The following is a 19,380-nucleotide window of genomic DNA, read 5'->3' as shown; positions in this document are numbered from 1 at the left end:
GACTTTGATGGTTCCCTTTCATTTGAACAACACAATTGCTGTGCAGTACATGAGATGAAACTGGTGACACATTTAGTGGAAGGGAAAATTGCTTGCTTGCAATGGTAATGGTAATTACTTGAAAGAGATGAAAAGTAGATATGGAAGGAATTTGAGCATTGCAGCTTATTTGGGATCTATATCGATTGCTGTATATAGATGACACAAGCATCAACAATGTCTGTCGTCTGTCCTACTACTGTGGGAAAAACAGATTTGGTTGATACGACCGACCATAACTGAGAAATGTGAAACCTTTGCACAATTGACCATTACACATTTACTTAACTGACTTCTATATAAACAAAACGAGGATGTTGGTGAAACTGCACCCCTCCGGAGATAATGAAAGAGTCACTTTTGGGTATTTCGTTTAACTTGAACGACGAACCTCACCACCTTGTCTCGTGCTTCTGCTACTGCTTAAAGGGACAGAAGTCTGACTGGTGTGTTGCACATCAGATAGTGAAACCGATCCACTCTGAGAAAAAATCAATCCAACTGAACTGCTTGAGGTGTTCCCAGAAGAAGGCACTCTAGTTGAATAAGTATCTTTTTTGGAAGTTGAAATTAATTCCGGCCGAAGGTCAGTTGACGAGGATGAAGGAGCCAGGGTAGCCAGCAAAGACCCAACTGGGTATGGAGTAACAGGCATATCAACCAGAGATGAAGCTGAGGGATTGTACCTCATGGTCCCTATTGGATGATCGAACTTGCACGTAGATCCAAACTTGCAGTGACCATTTTGCAGGTAGAATGTACAAGGTTGCACTCCCTGTTTTTCACATTATGAAATGAATTAAACATAAAAAAGTCTGAAACAAAATCACAATAACATTTTCAGCACAGTATACCAACATTAAAGAAATCTGAATAGGAATGAGTAATAGCCTAGAGGATCAAAAAAGCAAAGGCATGAAAAGGAAGAACAGATCTGAAACAAGGTAATTAATGAAAGAAGAATATTACATTAAAATTACACCAATTACCAATCAGATTAATCCAAAAATGAGCATAAACTACATCAGAACACAATTGCAAAGATTACCGTACAAAATACATCATTTATAAAAGAAGACTGCTAAAGAGAACAAGGAAAACGAACACCCCTAAGTAAAACTGCAGAACCCTCTAAAATCAAAACCTTTTTACATAACCTATTCTACTTTAAGGAAGAAAAAAAGACAACACATAGCAAGACAGCCTGTCTCGGCTACTCAATTGTATGAATATGGTTGTACAAAGGAAGTCAACTATGTATGATTCTAAATGTTACACCTACCTTTTACAACAAACTTACTGTTTAAACAAGAGTAAGAAGAGCATATAAAACTGGATAACCAAGTCAGCAAGTATTCAATAACTTTCAATAGTGGAAATTTAAAACATTAAAGATTCAAAAGAATAAACAGAAAACAACTTTGCATACCGGACGAAGGGGAAGACCAATTGGACTAAGGAGACAATTTGTCCTTGGTACGACCCTATCCCGAGGATGATGATACCTACAAGATGGTCCATATTTACAGTCCCCAGTTTTCAGATAGTACTGGCATTCAGGTTCGCCAGGCCTCTCTGGGAAAACTTGTTCACTCGGGCTGCTGCTAGAAGGACCAACAGCAGAGGGTACGGAGGTATAAGGTCTTGCAAGTCCATGTGTTGGAGAAGATAACTGTGTCACTCCATATAAAGAAGTTGCTCCAATTGTGGGTTGGGCTCCGGGAGACAGTACAGGGCTAAGAGGTGCCTGCACCAAGTAAACCAATTACATAAAGAGATGAATTCGAATCATATTTCAAACCTAAATATGTTTTATCATACCGAATAAGGACTCCAACCCTGAATCGGAACAACTCCTGGAGGAATCAAGACAGGACCATAAGCCCCTTGCACATATGAACCAGGTAATAGTGGAGGCCTAGGCACCCTCAAACCGGTGGATGCCCCCCCAAACTGCTCTGCCATAGGAACAGAAGGAGACTGCACCGATGGATAAAACTGAGGTGCAGAAGCCGGTATTGTTGTTCCAGCAGGTTGTGGGTGATGGAATTTACAGGTTATGCCAAATTTGCATTGCCCCGTTTTCAAATAGTAGGAGCATTCATTCTCGCCCTGTTATGTAACACAAATTGTAAGGAATTTATACCACAAGTTTCTCAAAATTCCACACACATATGGGGATGAGAGGCAGAGAGAGGAAATTCAAACCGGTCGTAATGGTAATCCATAAATATTCAGGGGAGCTCGGCTCAGGGATCCACCTCCATGTTTTGGATGGTGGAACTTGCAGGACGCACCAAATTTACAGGTCCCAGTCTTTAAATAATACTGCACATTAAACAAACAAATGCCATAATTGCATACTGAAGTTCAAAGCTCAAATAATTAAATAAACAGCAGAACAAAATTGCAGCAAAGTTTCCAGATCTACATTGCATTTCATGCTACAAATTACAATAGATCACAAAAACAACTGCATACCTGACATATAGGTTCTCCCACTCGCTCCGGGTAGTCCCCTGTAGCTCTTACAGCTGCCACAACCTATGTGCAGCATCAAACCAAAATCATAAATAAAAGAAAACAAAATTCTCCAATAAGACTATTCAGTTATTGGTAAAATCCAAGCAAAGAAAATGAGTTTTTATTGTTAGTCGCTCAAGCAAAATCGCCCACTCCACTGAGCCCAAAACACAAATACTATTTTCATCAATTATAGACTGTACTTAAGTGGGTATAAAACCCAATAAACATGCCATTCCAAAAATGTCCCCATTTTCTTTTCCCCATCTTTCTCAGCAAACAAACAATCATCTAGTTTCGGGCAAAGGGACAACAAGCTATGAGCGCCAAAACACTCAAACTTATGAAAATTCAAAACAACCTATATTTCCTGATGCAGTCACCTATCACTGAAAGCTTAAGACTCATTCACATATCAAGATTCAAAACCCACATTAAAGCAGTATCGAAAATGCTCATTAACTGATAGCAATGCAAATTTACAATGAACAAGGATTTACCGCAGCACGATCACGAGGATGGTTGTAACGGCACCGAATACCGTATCCACAGAACCCGGTCCGCATGTAGTAGACACAGTTGGGAACGCCGGGTCGCTCCGGGTACGATTCGCTGCTAGTCAGCCCCAATTGCCACATTTGTTCTACAATTCAATCAAAAATCACAACAAAACCCCAATCACACCCCCACATTACCATAACAATACAAAACCCTAGAAAACCCAGGGTACCAAATTGCCCAAATCGAACTCAAAACGAACGCAAATTGGAAAGGCGAAGCGCAAGTAAAGTAATACCTTCGAGGCCAGTCTCGCCGGCCCCCGGACTCCACTCTTGGTTAGACCCATTTCTGGCGGGGTTTCGACCGTATAACTCCATCAAAAAACGGTGTCGTCTGGGGTCTCTGTACACTTGCAGCAACTGTAGGGACTATGGGAAGGGTAAAAAAGGAAGGCTGTACAAAACTTCACAACCCTTCTAGAATGATCACAGAGCTCGATCGAATGGAGATGGTGTGAAACCAAAGAGGAGAGAAAACGGAGACGGTTTCACAGTAGTGGAGAAGAGCTTAATGCTTTCTCTCTTCTCTCTCTCTCTCTCTCTCTCTCTAAAGAGACCGTATCCGTACGGTCTGGTATTGGCCTTTTTGGCGTCACACACAAAAACACACTCTCTCTCTCTCTCTCTCTTTTTTTCCCTCTTTTTGTTTTGGGTTTTTTTCTTTCTTTCTTTTTTTTTTTTTTTTTAACACTTGGACTGTGTTTCCGTACCGGCCAAAATAAGCACACCTGGAAAGAGTAAGCTTCGTTTTGGAACCGACGCTGGGCCTAATTACGAAGCAGCCCTTGTGGTGCAGACGTGGGATGTGACAAATTGGGACTTCGTTGTGGTGGACGAAACTGTCATTTCGGTAATTGGAGTGAGAGAGGCTTCTGATTGGCTTGTTTTTTGGCTGGTCTCTCAGCCAGCCGTGCACGAATGGAGCCACTTTTACTCCGACTCAGCTGGTCTCGGACAAAAATACGAGTTTTGCGTTGTACCGTACGGCGTGTGGTCGGAAGTTTAGATTCTCAACTAATGAATGTTGTTGCTCTCTCTCTACAAAAAAAACCAAATCGGCGCTAAAATCTAGCTTAAGAATGTACGACAAGATTAACGGCTCGCTCCATCGGCATCGATCGCATCTAAATTATTGGGGGCTGCGGTGCACATTTGTTCTCCTATTTTGTTGGTCAAGGCGGTGCACATTCAATTATAAAATGCTTTGATTGCCTTATATTCTTGCAAGTTGCAACAACTGTTCTTACCAAATTTATACACCCAAAATTTATGAGCTTATTTGTTAGGATATAAATAAATAATACATTCCGTGATATTTTTCTTCTTAATGTTAAAAAAAATATTATAAATTTGAATTATTCCTCTTCTATTGATGAAGAATCAAAGGCTACAATGTATTATGACCCTTGCACATTTGTTCATGGCTTACATAGGCAACTATAACTTTGCTATGTGTCTATCAATTGTTTTGAATCAACATTGTCAAATTCATGTATGGTGAAAAAATGATCATGTGTTAAAAAAGCAAAGAGGGAGTTAAGGAAAAGTCATTGCATTAATCAAACGAATCATATTCTCCTTCAATTTAGGTAGGCGGTGAATGAATTAAATAAATCTCGTATATAAGCAACTTTACATAATGCTATGCGCTACCGATTCGTATATCAAGCCAAGCCGAGTCATTGAAGAAGAAGTGCGACGCGCATTAATACGAGATATGTACTTTTCTTTAGTAAAGGCCTCAGTTTATCAACAATTTGCTTTTATACCCTTTCTTCTTACTTTAGAAGTGATAGACCTTATTTATCTTGTTGGTTGAAGACCGTTTGGATGTTAGCATATTGTCTACTATGTAGTTATGACGCTTACGTACCCATAACTACATAAATATTATTAAATAATGTATATAAAAAAGAAATAACAAAGCGACATGGACGACGTAGTCATTGTTTTGAAACATTGTTTGTTTATATATAGAAATTCTATGATTGCATTCATAATTCGACAAAAAAAGTCATTAGTCACAAATAGTCAATGCAAACTAGCCACAAAAAAGGTCATTACAATAACGGAGCGGTCTAACATCAAAATTAAGACAATTTAGTTCGCCTACACTAACGATCACGCATGATCGAATACACTCTGACATAGGCATCTCAACTAAGATTGCAAACTCAGAATTAAAAAATAAATAAATAAAAACTTGAAAAAACCAAATCATAACAATACAAATAAAACTATCACAAAGGAGAGATAAAAAGCTCTCACAAAAGAGAGGTAGAAAGCTCTCACAAAAGGAAAGGTAAAAACTACACAAAGAACCCAAATAGTCTCTGTGACTTATTATGAACATAAAGAAACTGCAAAAAAGATGGTGGTAGAGATCCGACGCAGAGACACAGCTGCCTATGATGGTTGCAGAAAAATCATAACAAAACGAAGATAAACATGGAAAACCTTTTGTCTCTGAAAATGAGGGGAGAAGAGATGGAGGAAGAGAAGAGAATAGAGGGGAGGAAGAATAGCGACTTCCTCCTCCATTAAAGTGAAAACGACTCTAAAAGGATTTTTGGGGAGGGAGGGGGCTAAGGTTTGGGAGTGAGAAGTTAATAAATTATTAAACATTGTTTACTTACTATAGTTTTATTATTATTTAAATATAAATGATATTGGGAGAATGAGGAATCAAACTAGAATGCAAATGCTCTTAACTTAACTAGGTACAAGCACCTTATCGTATGCCTCTAATTTATATGAGAGAATTGTATTTTAGCATGTGATCAAAAGTAGGGGTGGGCATCGGGATCGAAAAATCGGAACACCGAACCGAACCGGTGAAAAAAAATCGGTTGACCAAAAACGTCAACAAATCGGACCGAAATCAGACCGAACCGATTCCAACCGATTATGATTTCGGTTTTACACCCCACCGCACCGGACCTGACCGAACCGGATCGGTCATATATATATTTTTATTTTTACACATTTTTTTAAATCTAATGCCATATTTTAAATTTTATAATCACTATTTTTCTAAGTTCAACTTCAAAAAATTTATAAATGTATGAATTGGATTATTTGTTAATTTTTAAGCCAAAAAAATAAGTTATTTATTATAAATTTTTATATTAAAAAAAATCCTGTTCAAAACCAGAATCGGTCATAACCGAATTGCCCGATTTTTGAATTTTTTTTGCCTAAACTGGATCGAACCAGACCAATTAAATAGTACCTGTTTCGATTCCGATTTGATGTGAGAACCGGACCGCGCCCACCCCTAATCAGAAGTAGCAAATTAACAACAATCTCCTATTGCCAATTTTTTGTTGGGATATTTGTTGAAATGTCACATGAACTTATACATTAGTTTCAATTTGTCACCTGAAAAAAAAAAAAAAATTTAAGTGAAATGTCACCTGAATTTTCAAAATTCATGATTTGTCACCTCCAATTTTTCATTTACTTTTAAGGGTATTTTAGTCTTTTCATTTTCAAGGATATTTTAAAAATGAAAAAAATTATTATTAAAAAAATAAAGCTTAAATGCAAAAATGGCTGGGGGTTAAATGTGAAAAGATATATCATTTTTATAATTTTCAAGGGTCTTTTCAAAAAATTTTTATAATAATTTTTCCATTTTTAAAATACTCTTGAAAATAGTTGGAAAATTGGATGATGTTAAAGTCAGGTGACAAATCATGGATTTTGAAAAACTCAGGTGACATTTCACTTAATTTTTTTTTTATGTAACAAATTAAAACTAAGATATAAGTTAAGGTGACATTTCGATGAATATCCCTTTTTTGTTTCCACCAAAGAAGCTTGTTGTAGTTGCTTCCAATAACAACCTTATTCCGCGATTTGGATAGGATATCCCAGTAACCAAACATGACTTGTAAAGGGAACTTTATCTTTTCCAAAAACCAAGTGTTCGTTCCTTCGCGGTTACCCCATCCATAACTTGAAAAAACCAAACCAATTTTCTTTTCCTACCACTTCGACTGGAGCGCGCCTTTTCCCTGTCCTCCTACTTCCATGGCTGCAATGAGTACGAGCTCCACCACACCCGCTCGATTACTTGCATTTCCATTACGACACCGTTTCCACGACCATTCGCGGAGTTCCCTGGCCTTTAATAAACCTCTTCCAAGAGCTCCTAGACTCATTTGCATGGCGGTTCGTACATCACAAAATAATAATAAAATAATTCACTGTTTTTAACTTCCTTTCTGTAATTGTATTTATTTAGTGATGGAAATAGTTTTCCCGAGAAACAAACAGATGCTGTAGGACTCACTTTCTTGTGTTGTTTTGTGAAATTGTAGGAGCCCTATTTGATTACAAAGCTGGATTCTGCCGAGAAGACGTGGAAAGAGTTATCGGTATGATTCTCACACTAATATAAATTATAATGTTTTGGTTTATCAAGTATTCTCCTTCTCTGTGTGTGTTTGTGAGCTTTTGAATTACTATCTAAGTATATGGGTTAGGGTTTTAGGCAGGGGTTTATGGATTTGTCTGGTGGAGAATTTGAATGGTTTGGGAAGGTTGGGAATATGGCATTTTGGTCATTAAATTTTTTATGGCAGTGATTGCAATTGAAGGGCCATTTCAGGGAACTCTGGCATGAAACTTTGACTCAAAATTTTATGGTTCCTCCTCCCCCCTTTTTTTATGCAATAGGCGATAACTCCAGACTTTCTCTCGAATGATTTAAATCTAAGACCTAGTACCATTACGGCATTTCTGGACCATGCCATCAAACAAAGGATTAAGAAAGACCAGCATAAATTGGGTTTAATTGGTTTTTCAGTACAGAGTATTGTACTATGCTGCTGCACGGTTAGTTATTGCTGTTGTTTTCTCTACATTTGAGTGTACTTAATAAAATGAAATAAAATAAAATTGCAGGTTAAGCTGGCTGATCCAGATGTCGTGTCAAATCCTAGTGAATACCAGAAGCTGGCACAGTCCGTGGCTGAGCTCGACGAGGTGATGCAGTTTATCTTTGCTAATTCTCATGCCAGGTTTTACTCGTATGTTCTTCTTGAATTTCATTTCAGGTTTTCACTGAGAATATTTTGCCTTTGTTTTCTTTGGTCAGGTTGTGACAATCTATAAGAATTACAAAGACTGCGAGAAGCAGTTACAAGAGACAAAAGGTTTACTCTAACTTGTATGCCTATGTAAAACATTTCTTTTGAAAATTCTGGAGGTATTCACTAGCATTCATTCTGATTTTTCCCCCCCTTAATCGATATATCAGCTTTAGCAAAAGATGCTGGCAATGATGAGGATATGGCAGAGATGATATCTTATGAAATTGAATCTTTATCCAATCAAATCAAAGAACTGGAAGGGAAGCTCAAGGTACTTTTACCTGCATAATGGAGTTATTTATTTATTTATATTCTCGGGTTCTTTTGATAGCAAATTGGTATTCTTGACTACTTTGATCTATGATTGTTGTTTCTCGTATGTAATGTTTTTCCTTTGCCATATTCTGAAATATCCATTGGGATAACATTCCATTTTATGCTAACAGATGCTACTCCTTCCTAGTGACCCTCTTGATGCAAGAAATATAATGCTTGAAGGTAATCTCATACTTGCCCTTTAAATAAATTGTTATATTTGATTGCTTGCGGACGACATGATTTTTAAAAATGTAAAATGTTCTCTCCGTTTTAGGAAGAGATATGCAAACATTGGAACAATATATATGCGGAGGAGGTGGAATGAGTGATTAGCTTTGACCGAAACTGTTCCTCCCACATATATATTGTTCCCAGTGGACATAGATCATCTTTATTGAGTGCTTTGCTAATTGTTTGCAATGCTGGAGGTTGTCTTTGCATTTCATTAGGACTAAAAAGCAGTATTTTCCCTTGCTGCAGTAAGGGCTGGTACTGGTGGTGATGAAGCTGGAATCTGGGCAGGTGATCTTGTAGGTATATGTTTATTTTGTCCTTTAAAATGTAAAGAATGTCCCATTGTTTTTGAGTTGCATACAACAGAAAAATTAGTAAAAAAAAAGAAAATTCATACTATATTCATGGGTTAGGTTACAAAACAAAGTCCATGTTTTTGTATCTCTTATTGATGTGCCTGTGCAATATTTCTTTTCTTTTCATGTTTTCTTTTTAAATGAAAAGCCTCATTGGCCAAAAATATGTTTCTTGCAGTATGAAATCCTTCTTCTCAAGTCGCGTCTGAGCATACCTTGATGCTTCTGCATTTTCTTTTTCTTTTCTGTTTTTTCATATCAAGGTTCGTATGTATGAGAAGTACAGTGAGAGGAATAATTGGAGGTACAGCGCAGTTTCAAGCTCAGAGGTATGTCTCATTGACATTTTTAGAGGTATATCCTGTTGCTGTTGACATGACTGACACAGATTTCTTGCACTCTTTCAGGCTGAAAAAGGAGGATTCAAGACCTATGTGATGGAGATAAAAGGAAAACGTGTATACAGCAAATTAAAATATGAATCTGGTGTTCACCGGGTTCAACGTGTTCCTCAAACAGAAACGCAGGGTCGTGTGCATACTTCCACTGCAACTGTTGCAATCATGCCAGAGGTAGCTTATATTTACTTGTCACTGTAATCTTTTGTGGAATCTTTATGATCAAGCATTTCTGTTTCTTGACTTATTTGTGCTTGTTCAATTCCTTAATATAGGCGGATGAAGTTGAGGTGGTTATTGACCCAAAAGATATTGAACTGACAACAGCAAGGTCTGGGGGTGCTGGAGGTATTAATGTGCAAATAATATAATTTTCTCAATTGACTTAATTTTCCATGCCTCACTCTTCGGAACAGGATTCCGCGTGAGTTAAGTCTCATGCGTGATTATCATGCAGGGCAGAATGTCAATAAGGTGGAGACAGCTGTTGATCTTGTCCATAAACCAACGGGCATCCGCATCTTTTGTAGTGAAGAAAGGTCTCAACTCCAGAACAAGCATCGTGCCTTTCAGTTGCTGCGAGCAAAATTGTGAGTGCTGATTTCACCATGTTTTAGATGTCCTCAATTTTGTAGTCTGATGGGTATATTATTGTTACCTTTTATGTAATGTTTTGGTTTTTGCATAAGATTTTTGTTACAGCCACTGAGATGCAAGCAATCAGCCAGTTTACACATAATGCTCTTCAGTCCATATGATGATCAATGACATTGTTGCAGGTATAAGATAAAATTGAGAGAGCAGCAAGAGTTGATTAGGAATCAACGGAAATCACAGGTATCTTTTAACTTATAGAATAATTAAGAGGCATGTGAGATTGCAATATCTCTGGTGTGAATATTTGCCATCACATGTATGCTATTCTTTGAGATTAGGGTATGGACATGGGAGCTCTAGATTATGGTTTTAGGCACTGGACTAAACTATGTGATGTTTATATTTCTAAAATGCAGGTTGGTACTGGTTCTCGTGCAGAAAAGATTCGGACATACAACTTTAAGGTACTGAAAAAATTGGAGTTTAGTTTGGTTATATATTCATGCCATAGTTTTCAAAATTTTCACCTTGGAAGTTTCCAAGCGAGGTTGATTAACGATTGATAGTGTGATATTTAAATTTGACTGGCTAGGGTGCTGCTTAAGGAATTGCGATTTTCATTGAACCATTCAATTCAAGAGCTTTAGCTCTTAGGTGTAGAGGGCCCAATATGTATTTATAGCTATTAGCACTTATGCTAACCAATCTGATACTAGTGTCCAACAATTTTGTCTGTGAGATTACTTGCATGTTTTCATTTTGTTCTTTCGTCAGATTGGGTTATGTTTCTGAAAGTTAGCGACTCTTTTTGTTTATTGAATTAGGACAATAGAGTGACTGACCACCGGTTAAAGACGAACTATGAGCTCACCTCTTTTCTTGGTGGTGATATAGAGAACGCAGTTCAGGTTTGGTTTCCACAACATCCTCTTCTAAGACATGCCCTTTTCTTTTTTCTTTTTTTGGTCAAAAGACATGCCCTTTTCTTAGTAAGTGTTATTATAGGCATGGATTTTATGCTGGTTTTGTAACAATACGTTTGCCATTACCCACTTTCCTGCAGGCTTGTACTTCCCTGGAACAGCAGGAACTCCTGGAAGAACTCGCTGAATCTGTAGGAGCTCCAGCTGGCTAATTTGTAGCCTTCTGTGATATCTATACCGCCGGACTGGATAATCAGGAAATCTTTGCTGGAAAAAAAAATTTGTTCAAAATGGGGCAGTCCTCCTATATGATTATCCTGGACAGGCACATTTTTTTTATTTTTTTAAATTTCTTGTTGACAGAGGTTAAATAGCTGAGGTCCAATTTGAATCTGGAATTTTTGTATTCCGTTATATCCAGAGCTTATATGTACAGATCAAATTTCCATGTTTTTAATTTTCACATTGGATTAATTCCAGGACAGAGTTGACATTGCAAAAACTTTTTTAGCTGCAAGATCAAATTGCTTATTTGGGTCATTAATCTTAGAAAATAATCCAGGTAAACAACTGGGTTTGCGTATGGCCCAAGCCTTTACGAACCGAAGTTCCTTCCATGCCCTCCTGCTGGATGGGCCCAATTCTTGTTTTCACTTCTCTTGTTGCTCAGGTGAACTCGTGTCGCGGGATTGTCTGGAGGTAGCGCCCACGTAGAATCCTGAATGGGTCATCATGCTGACGTGGAAATTGCAATAACCGGTGGTTTTTTGTGTATATATATTTTGTCTTCTTTTGAGATATAATTGAGGGTGGATTAAGCGTAGTGAACAAAATTAACTGACTAATTAGTGGTATTTGTCTTTGGAGTATGTCTCTGATTCGATTGATAATATATATTTGTCGCAATGGTATAGCTTTGTGAGGGTATTAGTCTGTTGTAAATAAATAAAAAACATAATTAAGTGTTACTAATATTAGTTACCACTTCCACTTACCACAATCCAGAGGCATGAAAGCTGGGCCACCAGTTCATTCGTGCAACAGTTAACTCTGCTATGCTCCACCCGTCAAACAAGCCCAAGCTCCACATGGCCCTCTCTGCCTCCTCCTCACCTCTCTCCACACATGGCACCACCACCTTCAGCAATTCCTCTTTTTAAACCGTCATCATCCCCACCGCCAAGCTTCTCTTCTTCTTCTCTGCTTCTTCACAATTCTATGCTGAAAAGGCTTGCCTTCTCTTCCTCTCTCCATCGCTTCCTCTCTCACCCAACCAAACTATTGCCTTCCTCAACAACAACCCAACATATTTCCCCTGCCCATTTTCCCGCACTTTCCTCCCTCATTTTCCGTCGACCCGTTTACGCTTCCAAGCTTCTCGCCATGGCTGAACAGACTTCCAACCCAGCTTCGCAGTCTCACAAGCACACCAACCGCCTCGCTGCTGAGCACAGTCCGTATCTTCTTCAACATGCCCACAACCCGGTGTGTGTTTGATTCTCAATTCTCTCTGAATCGCCTCGCTTTAGTTAATTTTAGTTTTTTCTTGATTTGCTCTGTGACCTGACTGGGGCAAGTTGACTACTTTAACTAGGTTGATTGGTATCCATGGGGTGAAGAAGCTTTCGCCGAAGCTCGGAAGAGAGATGTGCCCATCTTCGTATCAAGTAATTTTATTCTAGCGTTAAACTACCCATGTTTTGTTTTCTTTGGTAGTCAACTGATATGTGATTCATATGATCGATTGCTCATTGCAAATGCGTTGATTGTATATGCAAAGTCGGATACAGCACATGTCATTGGTGAGATTTCTCATCCAATCTTGAAGGTTGATTAATCTACTGGTTAATATCAAGGTGATAATTGAATGAGATGAACTAACTAGTTGGTGTTTAACTGTCAATAAGGTGCCATGTTATGGAGGTCGAGTCTTTTGAGGATGAAGGGGTTGCCAAATTGCTGAATGATTGGTTTGTTAGTATCAAGGTGAGTCTAATTTGTTAGCCTCACAGGATGTACGTTCTGTAGTTCGTGAGTTCAATTTCCTCTTTCTAATATTTTAGTTATATCAGTTTTCGGAAAGAAAAAAATGAACATTTTTTTAAAACCTTATTTTTGGTTTTGTCATTCTGTGTTAAATTTATCTAACGTATCAATACTGCAGGTGGATCGGGAGGAAAGACCAGATGTAGATAAGGTGAATGGTACAAAGTAATAAACCTTTGAAGTTACCATCGTTACTTCGAAGAAAAGTTATTAGCCAGGCTTTCCAAAGCTGTCTAACATATGACCTGCCGTCTTTTCACTTTTAGTTTCTTTATGTCTCAAGTTGTTATGCTATTTGTTCAACTATATTGAAGGTGACCTCTGTGAGGTTTAGTACCTTAGTAAAGCGCTTCTGAATCCTGTATTTACTTACAGGTAGAGATGTTTTATTAAGGTAATACATTGGGCTAGACTTTGTTTTGGGTTGAAATCTTTCCTATCCCAAATCTAAAGAAGAAGAAAAAAATGTTGAGTATGCATTTGAATCCAGCGCATACATTTTTGGCATCAGTGTTTCTAGTTTGGAAATAAGTACTTTTTTAAAAATAGAACAATAAATTTTCACCAGTTATACTGGTATCATGATGTGCTAAGAACTCTTTCTTTGTTGTTTTCTTCATTCTTACAGGTATACATGACCTATGTACAGGCTCTGTATGGTGGTGGAGGTTGGCCGCTGAGTGTCTTTCTTTCACCTGATTTGAAACCTTTGATGGGTGGAACTTACTTTCCCCCAGATGATAAGTTTGGAAGACCAGGATTTAAGACTATTCTTAGGTGAGGAGACGGTGGTCTCTGTTGAGTTGGACTCTGCATGTTACCTGCACACTTATTGCTATTGTTTATTTTGGCCTCCACTCTCATTTTATTGTATCTTCTGTTTCAGAAAGGTGAAAGAAGCTTGGGATAGTAAGAGGGATATGCTTGTTAAAAGTGGAGCATTTGCAATTGAACAGCTATCAGAAGCATTGTCAGCAAGTGCGAGTTCTAATAAGTTGCCGGATGGGCTTCCACAACATGCATTGCGTCTATGTGCTGAGCAAGTATGTATCTTTACATTGGGAACTTTCCTATGTTTATCTCGTCCATGGTATACCTACTTTTGAGTTTTTTGTGTTGCGAGTAAACAGTCTGCTAACCCTCCCTCCTTCCTTTATTTTTTCTTTTAAATAAGGTCATTCCAGAAGGAGAAAAAAAAAACGTCACTACTTTTCAGAATAGAAGCATGCATTGAAAATTTGGGGTCAAAACATAACTCAAACATTGCTGGTTCTCTAGTTGCAAGAGAACATAGCTATTATGTATTTGCATTGGTTTGTGGCTGTTGATGCTTGATCGAGATATATATTTGTTTATCCTGATCCTCCTGCTTCAATGTGTTTATAGCTTTCTGGAAGCTATGATTCAAAGTTTGGTGGGTTTGGATCTGCCCCAAAGTTTCCTAGACCAGTTGAGGTTCAGCTCATGCTTTATTACTCAAAAAAGTTAGAGGAAGCTGGAAAGTTAGGTGAGGCAAAAGAAGGTCGGGAAATGGTTTTCTTTACCTTGCAATGCATGGCAAGAGGGGGTGTCCACGATCATATTGGAGGTGGCTTCCACAGATATAGCGTTGATGAGTGCTGGCATGGTCAGTTTTTCTTAAGAAGTCTTTTCTGTCAATAGTCGGTGTTTATTAACTGATAAGATGTCCTCATATAGTGAACTGTTTATTCAGTCAAATGCCTATGTCTTATACCATTATACACTTTATAGCTACCATGCGCCGGCCCCAACTCCTCTCCTCTTTCTTTTTCTTGGTTGTTTCTGCAACAAATTGTTGAAGCAGTAGTGTTTTATTGCAGTCCCCCACTTTGAGAAGATGCTGTATGATCAGGGGCAGCTTGCCAATGTTTATTTAGATGCCTTTTCTATTACCAAAGATGTCTTCTATTCATATATTGCTCGGGATATTCTTGATTATCTACGGAGAGAGATGATTGGACCGGAAGGTGAAATATATTCAGCAGAAGATGCTGACAGTGCTGAATCTGAAGGTGCGACAAGAAAAAAGGAAGGAGCCTTCTATGTTTGGACTAGTCAAGAGGTTTCTCAGTGTCTCAACCTTAAATTGACTCATTTGATTGGTGTTAATTCTAATTTTTCAAGTTCCCTGTAGATCTTGAAGTAGAGAACACTAAGTATCAGATATCAGCAACATTTTATGGTCATTAGTTACTCTATTCTTTGTCTCCCCTAATGTTAAACTGGTTATTTCCACTAGGTTGAAGACATTCTAGGAAAGGATGCAACTCTTTTTAAGAGCCACTATTATATAAAACCTTCAGGGAACTGCGACCTTTCTGCAATGAGTGATCCTCACAATGAATTCAAGGGAAAAAATGTATTCATTGAGAGAAAAGACTCTTCTGAAATGGCATCAAAATTTGCAATACCTGTTGAGAAATACCTTGATATTCTGGGCCAGAGCAGGCAAAAGCTTTTTGAAGTAAGGTGTACTCGACCAAGACCACATTTGGATGATAAGGTGTTCTCTCTTTACACAATGAATAAGATTATGGAAGAAACAACCTCATACAGTTTTGGTTTTTCTCTTATTTCAAGCACAATTTGATAGATTAGGTTCCTTCTAGGTAATTGTTTCATGGAATGGACTGGCTATCTCAGCTTTTGCAAGGGCTTCTAAAATTCTCAAGAATGAACCTGAGGGGATCAAATTCAACTTTCCTGTTGTCGGCTCTGATGTAAGTTTATACCATCTTTGAGTTCATCTGTGGGTAGCTTACGATTTGTGTACTGTTTTTTCTTATCCTTTTCCAAGTAGCTTGAGTTGTGGAGGAGAAGGTTCTGTAGTTGTGGCTGTCATGTTGACTGTGGGAGACATTTTAAATTCCTCCACGAATAGGCTTGTGCTCTGAAAGCTTTAATACCATAGTGGATTGAGTGGTCTTGTACTCATAACCGTTTGTTCATCGGATAGGCAGCTGTTCGGTTTAATGATTTGACACAGGAGGTGACAATGTTGTATGTGGCACATACAATTTATTAATTAATTTCCATTATTCATATTTTACTGACCATTGTGATTTATTACATCCAAAATTATCAGCCAAAGGAGTACATTCAAGTTGCAGACAGGGCTGCATCTTTTATCAGGAGACACCTTTACAATGAGCAAACACATCAACTACAACACAGCTTTAGGAATGGCCCATCTAAAGCGCCTGGGTTTCTAGATGATTATGCATTTCTTATTTCGGGGTTGTTGGATCTTTACGAATTTGGTGGTCAAACCAACTGGCTAGTTTGGGCAACTGAGCTGCAAGACACCCAGGCAAGAACTGATATCTGCCATTTCCAAGTTGTGTAGCTTTCCACTTTGTTCTTTGTTTTGATGCTAGTTTACTTGAGATTTTTCCAGGATGAATTATTTCTTGATAGAGAGGGAGGTGGATATTTTAATACACCAGGAGAAGACCCCAATATTCTCCTTCGTGTGAAGGAAGATCATGATGGGGCAGAGCCCTCTGGAAACTCAGTTTCTGTGATCAATCTTGTAAGATTGGCATCCATGGTAGCTGGCAACAGGTCTGATCATTACAGGAGGGATGCAGAGCATGTTCTGGTTCGAGTTGCTTAACCAAAAATTAAGTTTTTATAAGTTATCTGGGGAATGTCTCATCTGCTGCTCACTTGCTTATTCTCTGCTTCATCAGGCAGTTTTCGAGACAAGATTAAAAGACATGGCTATGGCGGTACCTTTAATGTGTTGTGCAGCAGACATGCTCACTGTTCCTTCCCGAAAGCAAGTTGTCTTGGTTGGCCATAAGCATTCTGTAGAGTTTGAGAACATGCTTGCCGCTGCTCATGCATCATATGACATCAACAAAACAGTGAGTTTGGGGTTTTTATGTCTGAATTCACAAGTTCATCTTTTCATACTCTTGTATCCAAGTCTCTTGCGATTTCCAAAAATAATATTACTTTCATGATGCAACCAAATGGCAGGTTATTCACATGGATCCAACTAATTCCGAAGAGTTGCAATTTTGGGAGGGCAACAATAGCAACATCGCCCTCATGGCAAAGAATCATTTTGCTGCCGACAAAGTGGTTGCTCTTGTGTGCCAAAACTTTGCTTGCAGTGCTCCTGTAAATGACCCCAGATCCCTCGTGGCTTTGCTCTCCCAGCAATCATCCTCATCTGCATGAATGTAATTGGAGTAGGATATCAACGAAGGATACTTTTAATGTATTTAGCATGACTTTCGTCCCATTTGGGACAGTGCAGTAGTATGTTCATATGTAGTCGAGACAGATTCTGTCATGTTGCTCGATACTAATGGGTGTGGGTGTGTAGGGCGTGGAAGGAAGATCCAAGATGGTGTTTGAACTTATTTATTTTTTTATCTTTTGGTTTTGTTGGTCTGTGGTCACGGTTGAATATTGTGATTGTGAATAGGTGAGGAGGAAAGTTGAAGTTTATAGAATAAGTTGTGTAAAATGCAAAATTTTCTTAGCTCTATTTATCAAAGAAAGGAAAAAAAGTTGCAATGCTCATCGGACTACCACATTAATACTTAAGCAGAGCTTTTATCTTGCCTGTTAAGTCAAGGATTTGCTTGTTTTTTACTTACTTTGGTATAAGTGATAATGCAGGAACTCTAAAAATATATTAGAATTAAAAGAAATTTGTCTTAAAACTAGTTTTCGTGTCTAACATTGTAGGAGAAGGCTTAACCTGTGACCTGTCCTTCTGGGCCTCGCAAAAGCGCCCAGCTTATGCCTAATGCTCTACCGATAGCTTTCAGTTTGATAACGACGAAACCCTAGAGAGTGACTTGAATAAAACATCAAAATCGATCATCTTCATTCATCAATTCATCCAAAGCATGGCAGCGCTCTGCATTCTCAAGAGCCTCAGATCCGCACACCCAATATTCTCTTGTTTATCTTGCAAAAACCTGCTCGCAGTCGAAAGGTTTGCCGTAGCAGATTCACACTTTCCTCTTCAAAATCTATCATTCTGCAGACCCGTCACGACCAAAATCTCAGCAGAGCAAGATGATTATACAGTCTCTTACCTCGTAAACTCATGTGGGTTGTCGCCGGAATCAGCCATTCAAGTAGCCCAGAAGGTAAAGCTGCGATCTTTAGAGAAAGCAGACGCCGTTCTGGCCCTTTTGAGAAACCATGAATTCTCCAACGCCGACATCTCAAAGCTTGTAAAGAGACACCCACTAGTTCTCATGGCCGATGCCGAGAAAACCCTTCTGCCCAAGCTTGAGTTTTTCTGCTCCACAGGGATATCAAGGATGGATCTTGCCCGAACTCTGAGTTATGATCCGGCCCTTTTGAAGATAAGCTTGCAAAACCAGATTATACCCGCTTATAACTATCTCAAGAGCTTGCTGCTCTCTGAGGACAAGGTCATGAAGGTTTTGAAGAACAAGCCATGGATTTTCCTGGAAAATCTATCCAAGAACGTCGTGCCCAATATTGAGCTGTTGAGAGAATTGGGAATGCCCTCCTCTGGCATTGCTCTGTTGCTAGCTCATTCTCCGAATATCTTGATGAAAAAGCATGAGTTGTTCAGTGAGATTGTGGGCGAGGTCAAAGAACTGGGATTTGAGCCAATGAAATCGAGCTTTGTGTCTGCCATACGCGTATTGTCTGGGAAGAAGACAATATGGAGCAGAAATTCAGAGGCTTATAGGAAGTGGGGTTGGTCTGAGGATGACATTCTCTCTGCTTTCAAATTGAACCCTTTGTGCATGACCAAGTCAGAGAAGAAGATCATGAAAACAATGGAATTCTTGGTAAACAAGATGGGATGGCCCTCAGCAAGCATTGCAAAATATCCAACGGTCGTGAGTTTGAGTTTGGAGAGGAGAATCATCCCAAGGTGTTCGGTTGTAAAAGTTCTGTTTTCGAAAGGATTGATGGTTGAAGAAAATTTGAGTTTGGCCAGTGTGCTTTGTCCTGCGGAGAAGCCCTTCTTGGAGAGGTTTGTGATCAGATATCTCGACCAAGTACCTCAGTTGTCCAATGTGTACCAAGGGAAAGTGGATATCCACGACATATATGATTGATTGTAATAGTTTCAAATCAAGATTCATCATCAATCAAGAAAACAAATTTAGCGTTTCTCTTTAACAACTAATTTGATTTTAGTGTTATAATTATAGTTTTTCATTGTCATTGAGCTTGTCATCAACGGCGAAGTAAAATGGTGAAACTTCCATTTTGTTCTACATAATGAAAGTCCTTATGAAACCTTAGAAAGAAAA

The 19,380-nt window shown here is 38.6% G+C and overlaps 4 protein-coding genes across 4 annotated transcripts; 3 read left to right on the top strand and 1 right to left on the bottom strand.

The window, feature by feature from the left end:
• Positions 1–141: 141 nt before the first annotated feature.
• LOC117613525 (zinc finger CCCH domain-containing protein 32-like) lies at positions 142–3,842 on the bottom strand. The gene is made up of 7 exons (XM_034342140.1): positions 3,359–3,842; positions 3,063–3,205; positions 2,521–2,583; positions 2,248–2,367; positions 1,861–2,151; positions 1,469–1,786; positions 142–814 (listed from the first exon to the last, which is right to left on the bottom strand). The coding sequence occupies exons 1-7, from the start codon at positions 3,438–3,440 to the stop codon at positions 413–415; spliced, it is 1,419 nt and encodes a 472-aa protein (XP_034198031.1). The 5' UTR covers positions 3,441–3,842; the 3' UTR covers positions 142–412.
• A 3,241-nt stretch (positions 3,843–7,083) lies between these two features.
• LOC117613524 (peptide chain release factor APG3, chloroplastic-like) lies at positions 7,084–11,549 on the top strand. Its single transcript, XM_034342138.1, has 15 exons — positions 7,084–7,298; positions 7,448–7,504; positions 8,034–8,114; positions 8,227–8,284; positions 8,389–8,492; positions 8,668–8,719; positions 9,020–9,069; positions 9,393–9,458; positions 9,537–9,701; positions 9,803–9,875; positions 9,985–10,117; positions 10,307–10,364; positions 10,541–10,588; positions 10,949–11,032; positions 11,188–11,549. Exons 1-15 carry the CDS (start codon positions 7,158–7,160, stop codon positions 11,257–11,259), a joined length of 1,242 nt encoding a protein of 413 aa, XP_034198029.1. The 5' UTR covers positions 7,084–7,157; the 3' UTR covers positions 11,260–11,549.
• Positions 11,550–12,080: 531 nt separating this feature from the next.
• Positions 12,081–17,609, top strand: LOC117613522 (spermatogenesis-associated protein 20-like). Its single transcript, XM_034342136.1, has 15 exons — positions 12,081–12,532; positions 12,642–12,714; positions 12,828–12,849; positions 12,955–13,033; positions 13,212–13,244; positions 13,722–13,870; positions 13,980–14,136; positions 14,480–14,720; positions 14,935–15,176; positions 15,354–15,617; positions 15,724–15,834; positions 16,200–16,424; positions 16,512–16,715; positions 16,807–16,983; positions 17,099–17,609. Exons 1-15 carry the CDS (start codon positions 12,173–12,175, stop codon positions 17,300–17,302), a joined length of 2,541 nt encoding a protein of 846 aa, XP_034198027.1. The 5' UTR covers positions 12,081–12,172; the 3' UTR covers positions 17,303–17,609.
• A 138-nt stretch (positions 17,610–17,747) lies between these two features.
• Positions 17,748–19,239, top strand: LOC117613523 (transcription termination factor MTERF15, mitochondrial-like). Its single transcript, XM_034342137.1, has one exon. It carries the CDS (start codon positions 17,983–17,985, stop codon positions 19,180–19,182), a length of 1,200 nt encoding a protein of 399 aa, XP_034198028.1. The 5' UTR covers positions 17,748–17,982; the 3' UTR covers positions 19,183–19,239.
• Positions 19,240–19,380: the final 141 nt, after the last annotated feature.

Source organism: Prunus dulcis, unplaced genomic scaffold (genome assembly GCF_902201215.1).
Source record: "Prunus dulcis unplaced genomic scaffold, ALMONDv2, whole genome shotgun sequence".
In the NCBI taxonomy this organism is placed as follows: Eukaryota; Viridiplantae; Streptophyta; class Magnoliopsida; order Rosales; family Rosaceae; genus Prunus; species Prunus dulcis.
Note: the sequence above shows the minus strand (reverse complement) of the source record. Positions and strands in the feature narration are given on the sequence as shown.

Coding starts and splice junctions, on each gene's coding strand:
- LOC117613525 (XM_034342140.1), bottom strand. CDS start 3,440: ATGGAGTTATACGGTCGAAACCCCGCCAGAAATGGGTCTAACCAAGAG. Junction 3,206..3,358: donor CGGCGAGACTGGCCTCGAAG/GTATTACTTTAC, acceptor ATTGAATTGTAG/AACAAATGTGGCAATTGGGG. Junction 2,368..2,520: donor TGGGAGAACCTATATGTCAG/GTATGCAGTTGT, acceptor TTTAATGTGCAG/TATTATTTAAAGACTGGGAC.
- LOC117613524 (XM_034342138.1), top strand. CDS start 7,158: ATGGCTGCAATGAGTACGAGCTCCACCACACCCGCTCGATTACTTGCA. Junction 8,720..9,019: donor AAGAAATATAATGCTTGAAG/GTAATCTCATAC, acceptor CCCTTGCTGCAG/TAAGGGCTGGTACTGGTGGT. Junction 11,033..11,187: donor ATATAGAGAACGCAGTTCAG/GTTTGGTTTCCA, acceptor ACTTTCCTGCAG/GCTTGTACTTCCCTGGAACA.
- LOC117613522 (XM_034342136.1), top strand. CDS start 12,173: ATGGCACCACCACCTTCAGCAATTCCTCTTTTTAAACCGTCATCATCC. Junction 13,871..13,979: donor GGATTTAAGACTATTCTTAG/GTGAGGAGACGG, acceptor CTTCTGTTTCAG/AAAGGTGAAAGAAGCTTGGG. Junction 16,425..16,511: donor CTGAGCTGCAAGACACCCAG/GCAAGAACTGAT, acceptor AGATTTTTCCAG/GATGAATTATTTCTTGATAG.
- LOC117613523 (XM_034342137.1), top strand. CDS start 17,983: ATGGCAGCGCTCTGCATTCTCAAGAGCCTCAGATCCGCACACCCAATA.